This window comes from Podarcis erhardii (assembly GCF_964252035.2).
Source record: "Podarcis erhardii genome assembly, chromosome: 6".
NCBI classification, from domain to species: Eukaryota; Metazoa; Chordata; class Lepidosauria; order Squamata; family Lacertidae; genus Podarcis; species Podarcis erhardii.
In genome coordinates this window covers 17619748-17639055 of record NC_138510.1, presented here as the reverse complement: position 1 = coordinate 17639055, position 19308 = coordinate 17619748, and the positions used below count along the sequence as shown (strand labels likewise).

The window sequence follows — 19308 nt, the reverse complement described above, 5'->3', positions numbered from 1 at the left end:
ATCAGGGGTCAGCAAACTTTTTCAGCAGGGGGCCGGTCCACTGTCCCTCAGACCTTGTGTGGGGCTGGACTATATTTTGAAAAAGAAGAAGAACGAATTCCTATGCCCCACAAATAACCCAGAGATGCATTTTAAATAAAAGGACACATTCTACTCATGTAAAAACACGCTGATTCCCGGACCATCTGTGGGCCAGATTTAGAAGGGGATTGGGCTGGATCCGGCCCCCGGGCCTTAGTTTGCCTACCCATGCAATAAATGATCCCTAAACACACACAGAGAGAGGCCCTAAGTCAAGGTGGACATCTCTGTTTGGTAGCAGCTGGGGCAGGAAATCTCTCTTTCTGAATGGTCAGGTGGGGGGGGGCATAAAGATTACTGCATGGGCCACAGGAGGCCCCGCTCACTGACAGCAAAACTGGCTCAGGATCCCAGGATAGCTCAGGCCCTTCCGACCCTCAGAACACCCTATTTCGGGTTGTTCGGATTGTTCCCACTAGTGACCCTCCCACTAGACACCTGGGTAGAAAGGATGCTTCCATTCTTTCCAGCCCAATTTGTTGCATATTCGTGAAACCTTAAGACTACCTAGCTGAAGAGGCTGCCTGGCTTATGGTTGTTGTTTTATCACTTATTAAATTTACATACCTCGTTCAAGGATCACAGGGCAGTTTTAAAAAACACAAAACACATACACACCATAGCTGTCAAGCATCCCTTATTTGGTGGGACAGTCCCTTATCCCAGCGCCATGTCCCGCTGCTGTCCCTTATTGATGATGTCCCTTAAATAAGCTACTGAAGGTAATGGGGCCCTTTCTATGTCCAGCTGTCCTTTGTCAACAACAAATTGTTGCTGTTTTTTGTGTTGAATATATGCTATATGGTAATTTATGGACCTAATAGGTATCTAAAGCCATTTGCACGCAACAAAATATGTATTTTATCAAAGTAATTGTTGATCCCTTATTTTGGCTGCTGATCCCTTATTTTTGAGGCTACTGGTCCCTTATTTTCAAATCTGTAAGTTGACAGCTATGATACACACACACACACACACACACACACACACACACCATAACTGCCCCCCACCCAACAGCCACGCACCCACACTTCAAAGGCCATAGATGGTTTCACAGCCAAAGGCTTGGCTTGAAGAGGAATGTTTTCACCTGGCACCTAAAAATATGTAATGAGACTCCCTGGGGAGTGCATTTCACAAAGCACTGCAGAAGTTGCTATTCTTGCTTGCTTGCTTTTTGTGGAGTTTTTTTAAAAAAAATTCTAAAATTAAATGTTTGGGCTCTGTGCCTGTCTGGATGTCACTAACAGATTCCTCATCCTTTCCAAAACTTGGAAGAGATTCTCCTTAATCTCAGATGTAAGAGGCTGGTTATGTTTACTCTGGTATGATATATTCTGCACATGAGCAGAAATTACTACTTTGCATTTTTAGGATCGAGCTCTGCATTGCCAATATGTTCTGCTGTGTTGTGGTGTGCCCTGGATCAAATGAAAAGGGGGGAAAGTCTTATTGGTTGGAATACATTGTTCTTTTAGTTTAGAGTGGGGGAGGGGTGTTTGGGGCAATGAAAAGTTAAACTGATTTTTCTGTGTGTAAGAGAACTGCATGCAACTGGAGGCAAGTGCTTCTCACATTTTGAAAGTTGTGGTGTGTGTGTGTTTCTTTTTTGACAGTGCATTTGTAGGTGTCACCAACACATGGATACTAAAACGTATGTCATGTGGTATGCCTTACTTTCTAAATAAGAGGTATGGAGTCAATCTTGTCTGAAAATCCTACTTGGACTCTTTCACTTGGAAACTGTTCCCCAGTCTGCAGATATGCTGAAAATAATTGCTGCTTCTTGTTTTTTAGTGAGTAGACAGTGACTCTCTGCACATGAGCTATGGCACATTTTCCAAATTAAGTGTTGTACAAGCCCTAGATTGTGATGAAAACAGCAAGGTTAAAAATTGCGGCCCTACCCGGTCAAAATGTTATCAGCTGCCACTGATGGTAACTATTCTTATTCCATTCTAAATCTATTGTTCTAATGTAAATTGATACCAATAGCAGTAGAGGGCAATACAGGAGGGGGCACAATATATGCTTCACAACTGGAGCAGTTATGCTTAGTTACAGCATTGGCTTTTCTGAAAGTATCTCCTCCTGAAGCTTGCTCATGCAAGCAATTTCATTTAAAGAAAAAAAAAACCACCCAAAATTACTCTTGGATTTATATGCCTTTAAAAAAAGAGGATAGCTGGTCTGTTGCATGCCCCAAATAAATACAGGTGTAGATATTACTCATGCGAAGATCTGAGTGATCTGTGGTTTACAAAATCGTGGCTCAGCTCAAGAATAGCATTGCCAAAATTCCCATTGACAAACCCTATTGTTGGTCAAGTCTTTGAGGAAGGGCTGTAGCCCAGTAGCAGAACATCTGCCTTGGATGCAGAAGGTTGCCGGTTCAGTCCCCAGGTAGGACTGGGAGAGATTTTTTTCAAAGTCCTGGAGAGCCGTCATTGCAGAGGATACTGAACTAGATGGACCAATGGTCTGGTTCAGTATGAGCTGGCTTTCCGCTTTACCGTGTTGTAGCTTTGACTCTGGCAGGCAGCTGTCGTGTTTTTCTGTGGACATAATAATTAAGAATAGCCTCCCGGTTGTGGCTCTCTCTCTTTCTCTCCTTCTGCCTGGAGGCTCCCCCTTGTGGATAATAAGTTGTCTGTGGAGCGTGAACAGACTCAAGAATGTTTTGCATGGCACAACCCGGGGAACAGGAAGGTGTGAGTTGCCACAACAGGAAGGGAAAAAGGCAGAGGCAGCAGTCAAGGTCACTACATACCCTTACCTCTTCGTGCATCCAGGTTCAAAACAGACTAGAGTATAACTGTGACACTTGCACATCAATAGCCGCTCTTAGGATTTATAGATATTGCAGCATCCGTGTACTGGGCACTTCATGAACAACAGCAGCAGCAAAAAAAATCCCTGCCCCTGAAGAGCTTACAGTTTAAACACTGACCGTGGAGGAAGACAATAAAGGGAAGGACAAGTTAACGAGGGTTGGAAATTCAGAAATGCAGCTGCATACATGCCTACTCAGAAGTAAGTCCCATTGAATTCAGTGGCACTTACTTTCCCAGTAAGTGTGTGCGAGAGTTAGTTCTGGAAATGAATAGCTTAGGAGTGTGTACAAACATACCTGGACATGGGAAGGGATAGGAGTTGGTTTGTTTAAGGGGCTTCCGTTTTCACCCAGGTTATAATAACCTTAATCAGTTGATCAAGTAAGTCTTAATACATTAAATTGGATGCATTGCTTTTGCTTGAGGCTCAGTGATGTCTTCCATCAGCTTTGGCTGGTCACCCAGCTGTGGCCCTATCTGGACAGGGATAGCCTAATTTCTGGTGTCTATGCTCTGGTAACCTCTCTAGCTTAGATTACTGCAGCACATTGTACAGGGGGCTGCCCCTGAAGACAGTTCAGAAGCTTCAGCTGATGCAGAATTCAGTGGCCAAGATAGTCATCGGGGCAAGATGGTTTAAGCATGTAACACCAATCCTGGCCCAACTTCAGTGGCTGCTAATGAGTTTCTGGGCCTAATTCAAAGTGCTGGTTTTGACCTATAAAGCCTTAAATGGCATAGGACCACAATACTTCAAGGACCACCTCTCCCCATCTGAACTGACCCAGATCCTGCAATCATCATCTGAGACCCTTCCTCATGTGCCTCCCCCACGAGAGCTCCGGAGGGTGGCAACACAGGAACGGGCCTTTTCTGTGGTGGCTCCCTGCTTGTGGAATGCTCTCCCTAGGGAGGCTTGCCTGGAGCCTTCATTACCTATCTTTAATCAAACATTCCTCTTCTCCGAGGCCTTTGGCTAATTATGCAATCTATGGCCACTGAAACTGTGAATGGGGAGAGTTGTTGTTTTCGTTTGTTACTACGATGTGTGCAGTATTTGTGTGTGTTTTTACACTGCAAACCGCCCTGTGATCCTAGGCTGAAGTACGGTGTTTAAAATGATAAAATAATCAATAATGATCAAACAGTTTGAAAGAAAAGTAATATACATGGGGTTCTTTGATTTGAAAAATCAGTGTTAGAGAACGAACTATCTATCTAGCTATCTAGCTATCATCTATGGTAAAATACAATAAGAATCAAACTAGACTACAGAAAAAGAATATTTTTTAAAAAACACAAAAATAAAAAGCAAGAGAAGAGAAAGAGAGAAATACTTGTAAGGCCCTTTACCATATTTATATCATATATATCCTGTCATCCACGTACAGAAAGGTAGACTCTTGCATCTCCCACCTGAGAACCCTATGTCTTTTCAGATCTTGTTGGATTCCATCAATCCCAGTCATCATGGCCAATGGCCAGAGACTATGAGCAACATCTGGAGAGTCCCAGGTCCTCAACCACTGTTTTAGATTGTGCATGTGTGAGTCTTATCAGGAACCAGTTTAGAGGAGGCTTTCCATTCTGTGTATTCTGTGTATTCTTTCCATTTGATGTATTATGGTATTTTAATATTTTTTTGGAAGCAGCCCAGAGTGGCTGGGGAAGCCCAGCCAGATGGGCGGGGTATAAATAATAAATTATTATTATTATTATTATTATTATTATTATTATTATTATTATTATGTGTCAGAGGGAAAGCGATGCTTCTTTCAAAATGGTGCCTGCAGGCAGCAATTTTTATAAGTACCTATATTTAAAAATACTTAGCATTCTTTTTTAAAAACAACAACAACAATCCTAAAACATGATAATAATAAAAATTATATGGAAAAAAAAAACAATCCTAAAACATGCTGTCTGATTAATCAGTGTGTTAAAAAGCTTTTTAATTAATCGAAATGAGATTGCAGTCCTCCTTTCCCCAACTTCACAGGGTGAGCCCAGCTTTCCCCAGTTTTATAATGTAAATGGCAGGCGTACTTAATGGGCCACAGGAGCTCTGATAAGTATCTTGACTTTAGCAACTGTTAACAAGTGTGTCTGTCTTGCCTCACCAACCAAAAAATGACAGAAAGTAGCAGTCATCTATAAAATAGACACACAGCACAGTTCTATATAACCACTTACCTGGGGGTAAGCCTTATTGAACATAATGGGACTTAAAATAGACATGTCTGGGATTGCAGTGTAAGAGCCAAATCTTTAAAACATCCGCTGTAAGAAATCTGTTTTCAAAGCCAACCTAAACGCAGGCAATAAAAGGAGCCAGAAATGCCTTCGCAATGAAGTCGTTCCACATTTTGACCACCACAGCCAGAACAATTGTACCTATCTGCTACCACCTCCATTGTCGAAAGGGCAAATAGAATGGCTCCGATGCGTTTTATTTCCTTCAGCCACTATTCATCTCGTAAGTGTACTGCAACTTTATCCTTACAACAACCCTGTGAGGTAGATTAGGCTGCTAGACAGTGACTTGGCCCAAGGACACCCAATGAGCTTCATGGCTCAATACGGTTTTGGTTTCCCTGAGTTCAGGGCCACTTTCACACCATATGTTTAAGAGACTATGATACATCTTGAAACAGTCATGGCTTCCCCCAAAGAATTATGGGAGCTGTAGTTTGCTAAGGGGGCCGAGAGCTGTTAGGAGACGCCTAAAAGAGCTACAATCTCCAGAGTTCTCCCATGAAGAGGGATTGGTTGTTAAACCACTTCCAGAATTCTTTGGGGAAAGCCATGACTGCTTAATGTGGCATGCATGGTGTGAATGTGGCCTTAGTCTGACACTCTAATCACTACACCATACAAGAAAAATGATGTTATTTTCCAAGTCGGGTTTTATGGAAGGAGGCGACTGCTGAAATAGTCTGGCTCCCGACCATTTAGAGCTTCCTAAGGGTGAATTTCACACCTTATTTTTTTGTTATTCATTGGCAACATTTCTGTTTTTTTCAACACAGATATTCATGAAGCAGTTTACATGCCACAAAACAATTTCTAACTGTGGTTGCAGCGCAGCTTCATGAGCGCCAATGCTGTGTTCATAAGAACACATGAAGAGCCTTGCCAGATCAGACTAGGGGCCTTTCTAGTCCAGTATATTGTTTCCCATCGTACTCAAACAGAGGCTCCTGGGAAAGTCTACAATTGGGGCATGAGCACAATGGCCCTCTCTTGCTGTTCTTCCTAGTGACTGGTACTCAGGGAGGTAGTATATAGCCTAAACTAGGGACCATGGATCATCTTTGTTGTTTAGTAGTGTCCGACTCTTCGTGACCCCATGGATCAGAGCACACCAGGCCCTCCTGTCTTCCACTGCCTCCTGCAGTTTGGTCAAACTCATGTTTGTATCTTCAAGAACACTGTTCAACCATCTCGTCCTCTGTCATCCCCTTCTCCTTGTGCCCTCAATCTTTCCCAACATCAAGGTCTTTTCCAGGGAGTCTTCTCTTCTCATGAGGTGGCCAAAGTATTGGAGCCTCAGCTTCACAATCTGTCCTTCCAGTGAGCACTCAGGGCTGATTTCCTTAAGAATGGATAGGTTTGATCTTCTTGCAGTCCATGGGACTCTCAAGAGTCTCCTCCAGCACCATAATTCAAAAGTATCAATTCTTCGGCGATCAGCCTTCTTTATGCTCCAGCTCTCACTTCCATACATCATTACTGGGAAAACCATAGCTTTAACTATACAGACCTTTGTAGGCAAGGTGATGTCTCTGCTTGGATCGTCTTATCCTCCCTAAATTGGCCTGATCCCTCTTTATGGCTGTCTGAATTGGTGGTCATCATCACGTCTTGTGGGAGTGAATTCCACACTCTAACAGTGCTGGTAGCAGCCAGCACAGTAAGGCTCCATTGCTTATCTGGCTTCCTAAAGCAGAGATTACTGGAAACTGGGAGCAGGAGGGGCAAGGGGGCTGAGGTTGTGGGGCAGGGGCTCATGCTGCCCTGCCACCTCGCCTGTCCCCCACTCTGTTACCAGCAGTGAACTTGGGAAGCCATGTAAGCAATGCCCACCCCCCCAAAAAAGAACCTCTGCTCCATGACTGCTATTGAACTGCATGAAAAATTCCTTCCATTGATATGTCCTTAATTCCCCAACACTGAGCATCATTGAATGACCGTAGTGCACAGTGTAATGAGACAGGGAGGGGAAAAGTCCCTCTATACATGGGAAAATTTAAACACCTCTGCAATGCCCCCACCCTGCCCCAAATCCCAGTTTACACACACCACATTGGAATAGAAGTGGGGATGTTTTGCTGCTGAATGGTTTCTTACTCCCAGGTTAATGTGAACAGGATTGCAGCCACAGGAGAGTTAAAATTGGGCTTTCCACCAGAGGTAGTTTATCTTTACTCCTCCTCTTCCAAAAAAGCAAACGAACATGATGGATCTGCAACCATGAACTACAACAATGAACCAGGTTGGGATTTGCGTTTGGATAGCTAATGTAGTTAGACGTTTTCAAGAGAAGTGGTCATTATCCATTATCTGCATGAAATATTTTAAAGAAAGAAAACAGTCTCATGCCAAAAAGAGGGAGAGAAAAAAAAAAACAACAAAAAGATATTCCTTCCAGAAGCAAAGGAAACAAGATCACCTCCAAGTGCTGTGAGATTGCTTTCGTTGCAATGTTATTTTAAGAGGAATTGGGATATATGAATGAAAAAATGCAGATGGCACATGGGCTTTGTATGGATTAGCAGCGTTATTTTGGAGGACAATGATTCACTGTCCCATTTCTTGGCCAAAACGAAATTTTCCAGACTTGGAAAGAGCCATGTATGCATATATTTTAAGAAATCTTGCTATATGTGGAAAAAGAGAGTCTATATGACTGAAAATAGCAGTTGCCAGTGTTTTCTTTTTCTTTTTAACCTAACAGAAAAAGTGTATGTTTCAAAAACAAAGAAGAAAAATTAGGCCCTGCTCATTAAAATGCAGAAATGAAACGTTATATGCTCAAACTGTAAACTAATTCAGCTGAAGTACTATGATTTAAACTGATTAACTGCTTGATCCTACGAGCTGTTTAGTCAGAACCAGTGGCGCAGATGTGGTACAAAGACCCGAGGGTGAAAGAACAGCATGAACTGTGGGACACTGAACACATTGCATGGCTCCAGGAAGGGAGGTTCTGTAGCACTAGGAAGAGTAGCACCATCACAGTAGCCCAGCCCAGATCCAATCCAAGTACATGAGACCTGGTCATGGCCACGCATGCATTCATTGCAGCTAAACTGGATTACTGTAGCACATTCCACACCAGGCTGCCCTTGAAGACTGTTCGTAAATGAATGCAGAATGTTGCTGTTAAAACCTTGGTGTCAAATGATCCCTTGCGATATTAGCTACGTTAGGGTTGCTGGTCTGAACGAAATTCAAACAGCTGGCCATTACCTTCAAAGTCCTAAATGGCAGGAGGCCAAATTACCTAAATGAATGCATGGGTCTGGCAGCACTCTAAGATGAAACCTTCCTGTGCGTGGCATCACCTTCAGAGCCACGGCTGGGAGTAATGCATAAGAAGGACTTTTCTGTACTGGTGCTTGATGTCTGAAACTCCCTGTCACCGGAGGGTAGACTGTCTCCTTCCTTGCTAGTGTCCCACCATTATTTGAGAACTTTTGATGTCCATGCTGCTTAGATTTCTCCAAACTTTCAATCCAGCCTAGAACTCTTAGGGTTTTTTTTGTTTTTTTTGTAAAGAGCATCTTGCTGACTCCCTGCCCAGGCTGCCCTTATTTCGTTAGGGGTTTGTCAGTTTATTGGTGGTTTGTAATTTGCATCTTGCATCTGCCGCACTGGGCACAGTGCCTTTTAGCCCATCCAGAGGAACGAAACACATCTGGAATCTTATTTCTACACCCAGATTGCCCTTGCATTTTGGGGCAATAAACTGATTGCGTATAATGGCCTTAATTTGTTACTTAGGGTTGCCACCATGTGGCTGACATGTGTAGATTTTTAAAATAATAATAATAAAAAATAAAAAATATGTATGTTGCTCTACCAGAATCTCTCCTGCTAATCAAGCGTTTTGATGAATTAATCTCCTGCGTTTCAATTTATATGAAGATTTACATATGGTGAAACCTTCTTATGGAAATCGCAGGGAGGATGCGACGCGCATTCATTAAGGCACCCTGAGTATCTGCATTTTAAAAGGCTTTGGCTGTCTTAAAGAAAATGCCCAAAACAAATGATTGGTTTAGGAAAACGTGAGTGCTTTTAAATACATGTTATTAAATAGCACACTTCTCTTTTTGCCTTTTCTCTTTCTCTCTTTTCCCTTCCTTTTTTGTTGCTGTTGCTTTTTAAAGGTTATTGGCATTTTTAAGCATTATTCAAATGGGCTTCACCATCTGATGGTTGAACTTTGATGGTGCTTTCCAATCCGCTGCTTTCCCAATTTCGATGCCAACAAACAAGCAGTCTCAAAAGAGGGAAGGACCTCTCAGCACGAGTTCTTCTTCTGTAAAGGTTATAGTAAACATGTCAAAGCCTAATTAAGTAGAAAATGTTGTCTGTGTCGTGGGGGAGGGGTTGTAACTTACTTCTATCAGTCAGACCGTCTAAGAGGATATGCAATACCATGACGGGAAGAGAACAGCAAATTGAAGGGAGAAATGGCTTTTATTTCCCCCATAAAAGTAAAATCAGTATGGCCTCAAAGATTTCAGGGTGAAATTCCAAAATCCAGAAGACAGGGCCACTGGAAGAGTTGAAACTCCTGCCAATGTGATGCCACCATCTTGCCTGGTTCTGAACCACATGCCCCTGATGGCTAACAGGTTAGGGGGTTTGCGTTGGGTGCAGTTCTGAAACTTGCTACCTGCAAGAACCACATGGAGTGTGATTTCCATAAGCAACCTTATCATGGTAGTAGCCACAGCTTCAGCCTCATTAAGGCAAGAGTAGTCAAGATGGCACCCTCCATAGATCGTATACGGCAATTTCCACAAGTCCCTTTACCGCTGAACATGGCAATTGTGGCTCATGGCCATTGTCACCCACAACAGCTGGAATAGTTACCCCTGAACTAAAGTATCATTTAAGTTGGGCCTGCTGTAACAAAGGTGGGGAAGGAATTCTGCCTAAAACTAAGACTGTTCTAAACAGGGGTCGGAAGAAGCTGGAACAGGATCTAGTGATAGATCTTGGGGTGATTTTCACTAGATCTGAAAACTGTCTTAACAATGGCAACAACACAATGATCTCCCCCAAAATTAGACTGTTGAAGAAAGCTTGGGGTCATCAGGAACAGATTGTTGGGTCAAAGGACTGTGAGCTTGGTGTGGTTCTGGTGCTCAAAACTAATCTATGTGTTCATGCAGCAGCTGCTCAGAGCTATTATGTTATTTAACTCTTACTGTATGTCTTTCACACCTGGCTCCAGTTCTAAGTTCTAAATACCAAAAAAAGTAGATCCCACAAGCCTGACATCTGCCCTCCCCCGCCTTAGAACACCACTGTGAGATAGGTTGTGTACACACTCCCATTGTGTACACAGCATCCAGTGTGCTCTCATTGTTGGTTTGGGTGGTAGTGTACACACAAATATTTGTTACAATCCATATCTATCCTGTTATGTCCTATGAAATACTGCATTTTGATGTGCTTTTCCCTAAAGCAGCTTTAATCCAAATTGAGAAAAGGAATGGCCTTGGAGCATTTTAAGCTAGTAAGAGTAGATAGATTTGTGTTTAAATTTGACTTAGCCATGACTTAACTTTGCTCCCATTGAAATAAATGGGAACTAAAGACAACTAACCTAGTCTAGTTCTAACATCATATAAGGTAGATCAGTATATGTCCATGTCTAATAGATGGCTGAGCTGTCCAAATTCGCTATGTGTCTCCAAAGCTTCTCCATCTCAATACAATACAAGCAGTGTCATTTATTCAAATGCCATGTCAACTGGATGTACCCAAGGCCATTTGTGTAACCAAAATTATTCTCCATTCAGCAGGAGGTGTGGAGTTGTAAATTTTTATCTCTATGAATTGATCAGAAACTTTATGCTGTCTGCATAAAAATGTCAGAATCCCTTTATTTGGATTATGGGCTGTGATGTTAAAATAGATTATTGGCGGTACAAGGTTTTAAAAAAGAGAGAATAAGAAAATCTGTACACTGGCATAGAAAATATTATTCTAGTTTACCCATTTGGGTTTTCAACATATTTTAATAAGGATTAATAGATTATGCATGTTACATATATCTCTATGTTATCTACATTAAGTACCACAAATATAGGTAGACATCCTCCTGAGTAAGGGGCCAGAATTACATTAGTTTCATTTTTTCTGAGCATCCTGAAATGTTTTATTAAGATCATCAAATGGCATAACATTGTTTTACCTTTGCATAACCCATAGAAACAAGAAAATCAGAGACTTTACCTCTTTTCCGTGGCCAGTTGTCATTTTCTGGAGCGGGTTGATATCCATTTGAGGGCATCATTTTAATGGGTCTTAAAATGATCTCACATATTAATTTTCTAACTGTTCCATTAAGGGGTTGTTAGAGCTATACTGTTGCAACAGGAAAATTATTAACTCAAAATCTCTAGAAGTTACAAAGAATTATGATCATCTGCCAATAAAAACCAACAAGCTTTGCCAGCTTTTTCACTCCTTGCGCTAACAGTCCATAAAGCAGAAGGTTAAACCTAAATCCAGTAGGGAAAAGCAAATGCCAGAACTAGAGAAATGAATGTGCAGTGTTCTTTTTTATAATATTTTTTATTAATTTTTCATTAATAATAATCCAGTATGAGCCACATTAATACAATACCAAATCATAATACAATTAAAATTAATACAATTATTCCATTCCATTTTGGGTGACTTCCCATGTTCTGATTTTGTGCAGTGTTCTTGCTTATGCTGATGTTTCATGTATCGATGTTCCTTTTCAGGTTACGTCCAAGATGATGACTTGAAAGAGGAGGAAGACGTAAAAGAGGAGGAAGAGGATGACGACGAGAGCAACTCGACAGCTCGTCTTCAGGGCAGCAATGACCCTGGCACAGATGAAGAACATGATGCAGGCCCTGACCCAAAAGGTGGCTTTAGCTACCAGAACTCTCCAGTAAGTCATATCTCTAATCAGGATGTTGAAAACGAATCCCTGTTAAGTGATGCGAGTGACCAGGTGGCGGATATTAAAAGCCTTTGTTCTAGAGAGCCACAAGACCCCAAAGCCAATGCCCACCCCAAACTTCCCAGCGAAGCACATAGCTGCATGGATAAAATGACAGCGGTATATGCCAACATCCTTTCAGATTCTTACTGGACAGGTCTAGGACTCGGACTCAAGCTGTCCAACTCGGATAAGAGGGGCTGCGACAACAGGAACGGGGCAAGCAAAAGTGACTTTGATTGGCACCAAGACGCACTGACCAAGAGCCTGCAGCAGAGCTTACCAGCGAGGCCTGTCTCCAAACCAAACCTTTTCAGCTCAGTCCAGCTCTACAGGCAAAGCAGCAAAATGTGCGGGACTGTATTCACCGGCGCCAGTAGGTTTCGATGTAGGCAGTGCAGTGCTGCCTACGACACCCTGGTGGAGCTGACTGTCCACATGAACGAAAGTGGTCATTATCAAGATGACAACCATAAGAAAGACAAGCACAGGCCTGCCAGCTACTCCAAGCCCCGCAAAAGGGCCTTTCAGGACATGGATAAGGAAGATGCCCAGAAAGTCCTGAAATGCATGTTCTGTGGCGACTCCTTCGATTCCCTTCAAGATCTAAGCGTCCACATGATAAAAACAAAACACTACCAAAAAGTGCCTTTGAAGGAGCCGGTGCCTACCATTTCTTCCAAAATGGTAACTCCAGCTAAAAAACGAGTGTTTGACGTCAACAGGCCTTGTTCTCCAGACTCGACCACGGGGTCGTTTGCAGAGACCTTTTCTTCCCAGAAGAATGCAAACCTGCAGCTGTCCTCTAACAACCGCTATGGCTACCAAAACGGAGCCAGCTACACGTGGCAGTTTGAGGCATGCAAATCACAGATCCTCAAGTGCATGGAATGCGGGAGCTCGCACGACACGTTGCAGCAGCTCACCACGCACATGATGGTGACGGGCCACTTCTTGAAGGTCACAAGCTCGGCCTCCAAGAAAGGAAAGCAGCTTGTTTTGGATCCGCTGGCTGTGGAGAAGATGCAGTCACTTTCCGAAGCGCCGGCTGGCAGCGATGGTCTGCACGTGAAGCCCTCCAGTAACGCGTTGACGGATTCTGCAGCTCCTACTTTGGAGCTGAAGAAAGAAAGGAAGCAAAACAAAACGGAGGAAGTGAGCAAAGACGAGAAAGCGGTGAAGAATGAAGACTACGAAGACACTTTTCAGAAACCGCTGGACCCTACGATAAAATACCAGTATCTTCGGGAGGAAGACCTGGAAGATGCTTCCAAAGGTGGTGGAGACATTTTGAAGTCTTTGGAAAACACGGTCACCACTGCCATCAATAAAGCTCAAAATGGAGCACCCAGCTGGAGTGCGTATCCTAGTATCCATGCAGCTTATCAGCTTTCAGAAGGAGCAAAGCCTTCCTTACCAGTGGGGTCCCAGGTGCTGCAAGTTAGGCCAACGGTCACGAATAAGCTGAGGCCTATTGCTCCAAAATGGAAAGTAATGCCTCTGGTTCCTATCTCAGCTAACATGGCCCAATGCACTCAAGTGAAGAAGGAAGGAGACACCAAAAAGGAAGCACAAAAGGACCATGTTAAAGAGGGCAACAAAGTTGTGGATGCAGCCCCTGCCTGTCAAAATGAAGGTCACTCTCCCCCTCAAGTTGAGGTGTGTGTAGAGCCTAAAAATCCAGAGCCAAGTCCTTTGAAAGAAGAGGACAAGGCAAAAGATGAGGAGGAGAAAGACAAAACAAACGCAAAGGAATCGGCACCATCAGCTCTTACCAATGGGTGCACTACTTCTAACCACTCCTCTGAGCTGCCTTGTCTAAACCCTCTGAGCGCTCTGCAGTCTGTGCTTAATAACCACTTGGGCAAAGCCAACGAGCCTTTGAGACCTCAGTCCAACACCAGCCCCAGTTCAAGTGCAGTCTCTATGTTCCACAAACCTAATTTAAACATGATGGAGAAGCCAGTTCTGTCTCCCACCCCAGCGCCAACGAAACCTGCAACCGTGACATCCAGGCATTATGTGTTCGCAAACAGCGATCAGCCAATAGACCTGACCAAATCTAAAAGCAAGAAGGGAGAGTCTGTTCAAGCACAATCTTGCACTTCCCCACCTCAGAAACACGCCCTGTCTGACATTGCAGACATGGTCAAAGTTCTCCCCAAAGCTACGACGCCAAAACCTGCTGCCTCGTCCAGAATACCATCGATGAAACTGGAAATGGATGTCCGGCGTTTTGAAGATGTCTCAACAGAAGTCTCCACATTGCACAAAAGAAAGGGAAGGCAGTCCAACTGGAATCCTCAACATCTCCTCATTTTGCAAGCTCAATTTGCTTCCAGCCTTTTCCAAACTTCCGAAGGTAAATATTTATTGTCAGACTTGGGTCCTCAAGAACGCATGCAGATTTCCAAATTTACTGGACTGTCCATGACTACGATCAGCCATTGGTTGGCAAATGTCAAGTACCAACTCAGAAAAACTGGAGGGACAAAGTTTCTGAAAAACATGGATAAAGGGCACCCCATCTTTTATTGCAGTGACTGTGCATCTCAGTTTAGAACCCCGTCAACGTACATCAGCCATTTAGAATCCCATCTAGGTTTCCAAATGAAAGACATGAACAAGCTGGCTGTGGAGCAGCAAACCAAGGTAGAACAAGAAATCTCCAGAATTTCAGTTCAAAGGTCTCCTGAAACAATAGCTGGAGAAGAGGACACAGACTCTAAGTTCAAATGTAAGTTGTGCTCTCGGACATTTGTGAGCAAACACGCAGTAAAACTTCATCTAAGCAAAACACACAGCAAGTCGCCAGAACACCATTCACAGTTTGTAGCAGAAGTGGATGAAGAATAACTCCTAAGGTATGCATGCCTTAACTGCAAAATGAGCTTAAATATTATGTTTATCAAAGGAAGGCTCTCAAAGCACTTCTGCTTTCTTAAAACAATTGTGTTTTCCAGGATGCCCATTTCTTTCTGGACAATTTTCTTAAAATTGTGTTTTCCAGGATGCCCATTTCTTTCTGGACAGTGGCTCCTCTGCCTGTAACTGCTGCATGAAGGGACAAATTTAAGGGGTGCAACTGCTTCCATGATGGGAAAAACTTTGCTTTTTTTTGCATTTTGCTCAGCCATGCTGCTGTTAAAGGCACAGGAACCGCTTCCAAGAAAAAAATTGGCAACCTCGTTTGCTGTTGACACTATGTTCCCACTTAGCTATCCAGTCCATTAATCTTGCATTTGAAAAGCAAAGCATGACGAACACTTCACTCTAATGGCTTCTATTGAAATTGTATTTGCTTGTAATATTTTAAGCATCTGTGTCACCCTTTTGTCCCATAATCTGCACAGAGGAGTGGGAGTCACAGCAACTCGGATGGCGTTGTCATGTGTTTTCAGTGTCGTTTCAGACATGGATTGCCACATTTGATGATGATTTCCTTATGGTTTCAAGGACCTCTTTCACTGCTTCTCCTTACACTGCCCATTTGATTTGTGCATCAGGTCTGTCTAAATCAGAGGAGGCTAACCTGTGATACCCACCCCCCGATGTTGCTCAACTACAACTCCCATCACCCCAACCATTGACCATGCCAGCTGAGACTGATGGGGGACAATAGGCTAGCAATCCCAGTCTATAACCTTTTGTGCTGTAAGACCTCCAACAGCCTCCTTATTTGTTCTGATGCAATGTAAGGTGGGATGCCCAAAGCACAGTCGCTGGGTGCATACCATGTTCAATCACTGTTAGTCTCCATGAGTACTGGGGTTAGATGGAACAATGGTCCAATTCATCACAAGGCACCTTCATGTGGTCCCATGGCTTACCACGACGCCAAGGGATCATACTCTCTTGTAAAAGGACTCTCTGCAAATGAGCTCCCAAAGGTTTTAAAGCTACAAAAAAAAATATGCCTACATCCAAGCAGCCTTTGGAGGGGAAAGAGCTCAATGAGGAAGAGGAAACTGTTCCAGGGGGTTCCCACACCACAGCAAGTTGGTGCTAAGCAGGTAGAAAAACAATGTAGGCTAGAAATCCACACCAGATAGTCCAAAGAGGCATGAGAGATGGGAAGCAGGAGTTCCTTATCCTATTTATAAAGTTTTATACTGCTTTTTTATGTCTGAAGTTAAATTAAAAAATGGTAAAAAAACAAGACACTTGCATTTCATCTCCCCACACTTCTGGGGTCATCCTGAAGCGAGGGTGGAGAACCTGCAGCTCTCCAGGATTGTTGGACTCCAGCTCTCATCCTCCCACTTATGCATAGACAATGGGCAGTGATGATAGAGTTGTAGTCCAGCAACATCTAGAGGGCCCCCTCTGTTCTAAAGGGAGAAATGCATTCCATCCCCTTTCTCTGTCCAGCACCCGGAAGCACAGGGAGAGGAGATGCATGTCACATCTCCCCACTTCTATGGAACATCCCAAGGGGCTTTACTTAGGTATCTACGTCCAAGCTTACCTTGCTATAATAGCTCCTGCATGCCTAATCTGTGTGCTAATTAAGAGCCCAAGAAACCCGGGAAGATGCAAAAGGGGGCAGGACTCTGCTTTTTAAATGGTTGCGTAAGGGAGAGAATGGCAACGGGTTTAATTTGTCATGCAACTTATACACCTGCTGAAGTTCCTCCTTCTTCTCTACTATTAAAGGTGCAGGAACCTTGTCCTTTTTTTGCATCTGATCACCCTAGATGCAAGTAAGGGTCGCCTAGACTCCAAGGTGCAGTTGCCGGCACCCTCTGCCAACCCATATGCACTGGCTATTTGTCTTCTATGTTCCTCTTCCTGTTCAAAACATGAATTCTCTGCAGCCAGAAGGTAACACTCAACGGTTGAGTAGACCAAAGTCTATACAATACACTGAAAGCCTGTATTCCAAAAGACAAAAAGGGGAGGCGGGGAGATAACATTGGTTATGTAGTCATTATTCTAGATAAACATATGGCATCATAGATTCATTTGTGTAACAATAAATTCCTTTGTCACATATAAACGTATGTAGAAGTCTCACTCTTTAATTATTCTGGCAAGTCTTAACTGCCCTTTTGAATATTTACACAGTCCTTTCCTTTGTAATCAGATACATGTCGCTTAGCTCATAGCATTATACACACACTGCTCAATACAGTGCACATTATATTGGAGAAATGAATAGAGCCCCAGATTGCCTTGAATTGAACATGGCCTGTTTATGCTGGTGTGGTCTCATATGCTTGCAATGCAATCCCTCTTCCTTTCATGGAGCTGCCGTTAGAACCACACGCCCTACATGAATTGAAGCGCCACACAGCTCCCGTTGTTACCAGAACCGTTTTTAGCACAGCGTTGTCTTTTCTTTTTAAGAAGGAGAGAGAAAACACACAGACCCATTTGTAGCGAGCTGCTCATTTTCAATCCTGAAACAGGGGGCAAATAATTCAAGAATACACTTACATCTAGCATTTATGAATATACTATTCGTCTGATGCATAATAAATAAAGCCTGCTTAACTCCAAAACCTGACATCTTACATTTTTAAATTAGTAACGAGCATCTGATAGCCCAAATAAACTGTTGCAGCAGAGGAACATTTCATTGAGATGAAGGAATTTACTTCCTAGTAGGTGTGCTGAAAGGGACGCAGGTGGCGCTGTGGTCTAAACCACAGAGCCTAGGGCTTGCTGATCAGAAGGTCGGTGGTTCGAATCCCCGTGACGGCGTGAGCTCCTGCTGTTCGGTCCCAGCTCCTGCCCACCTAGCAGTTCAAAAGCACATCAAAGTGCAAGTAGATAAATAGGTACCACTTCGGCAGGAAGGTAAACGGCGTTTCTGTGCACTGTTGGTTCACCAGAAATGGCTTAGTCATGCTGGCCACATGACCCAGAAGCTGTCTGCGGACAAATGCCGGCTCCCTCGGCCTATAGAGCGAGAGCGCAACCCCAGAGTTGTCCGCGACTGGACCTAACGGTCAGGGGTACTTTTACCTTTAGGTGTGCTGAAGATTGCAACTCTAACAGCACAATCCTAGGAGTATAGGATTGCAACCTAAACTCTGAAGGACTTGCATTCAGCAGGACTGAGTGAGTGCTCTACATAGAATTTCTGTTGTCTGGGAACAAAGACATATATAGATATTTGGATATTTTGAATGAGTTTTTGCCCTGCTGCATATGCAATTAGTTGTGAAACTTACCTTACAGAGGTAACACATCAATGGTGTAAAAGCCAGCACAACATCTGTATGTATTACAGCTTTTGAATGGACTTTATGGTGCAATCATCCCAACCCCAAGATTCAGGCATGTTCTGATGAGAAGAAGGAGCTTCTCCAGTTCAGGGGCTCTCTCTTCATTTCAGTGAGCAATCCAATTCATACCTGCAAAGGCAGATATGCACACGAAGTAGGTTCCTTCTTACACTGGAATAAATATGGGGGGATATTGTTGAGGTGTTTAATTTGCAAATTGGTCATTGAGATACTGCAAACGGTTGGCTGGCAATAGGCAGTCTTCTTACAAACCAGATTTCATCCAGAAAGAGTAAATCTGGAGTAAACTGAGCGGGGGAGGCAGGGGGGATATGGGGTAGTATTTTGATGCTGGTGTCATCATATGGATGCTGCAAAAAAAAAAAAAAAAGCTTGTTTGCACGAGGAGCACCAATCCCATGGTATTTACCTGTCTGGAAACATCCTTGGTGAGAGAACCCTTTGCCCCAAAGAGGGAAACAATGTGCTTCGCTGATCTGTGTTGGAGTTCTGATACAAGCAGGGATGGATTTAGGTTTGATGAGGCCCTAAGCTACTGAAGGTAATGGGGCCCATTATATGTCCAGCTGTCCTTTGTCAACAAAAAATTGTCACTGTTTTTTCTTGAGCTGAATATATGCTATATGGTAATTTATGAACCTGAGAGGTATCTAAAACCATTTGCACATGCAGAATGTAGGCACTCTTTATATAGAAATGAGCAAACTAGTGATATTTTAGGGAGCAGGCTAGCAGGCGGGGCCCATTGCTTACATCATAGGAGCGTACACAAAACACTGCTGCTGTATGTAGGTTTTATTTTATTTGTTTTTTATCTTATATTTTGGAAATGTACATCTGGTTGTTTTTTTCCTTTAATTTTATGGATTTAATTTGTTTTGGGGTGCCATGCACCCCCCAAAAAATCTGTAACTAGAGG

The 19308-nt window shown here is 43.2% G+C and overlaps 1 protein-coding gene across 3 annotated transcripts in view; it reads left to right on the top strand.

The window, feature by feature from the left end:
• TSHZ2 (teashirt zinc finger homeobox 2) overlaps nt 1-19308 on the top strand; it is a 335004-nt gene that overhangs the window by 211344 nt on the left and 104352 nt on the right. The window contains exons 2-3 of one of the 3 annotated variants that reach the window (XM_081867568.1): nt 11912-14999; nt 16792-17138. In XM_081867568.1, the coding sequence (XP_081723694.1) occupies nt 11912-14991 (3080 nt within the window). In that variant the 3' untranslated portion in view covers nt 14992-14999; nt 16792-17138. Of the gene's footprint in view, nt 1-11911; nt 15000-15145; nt 15744-16791; nt 17139-19308 lie in introns of those variants that run through there. The other 2 variants (XM_081867569.1, XM_081867567.1) reach the window with 2 other exon arrangements.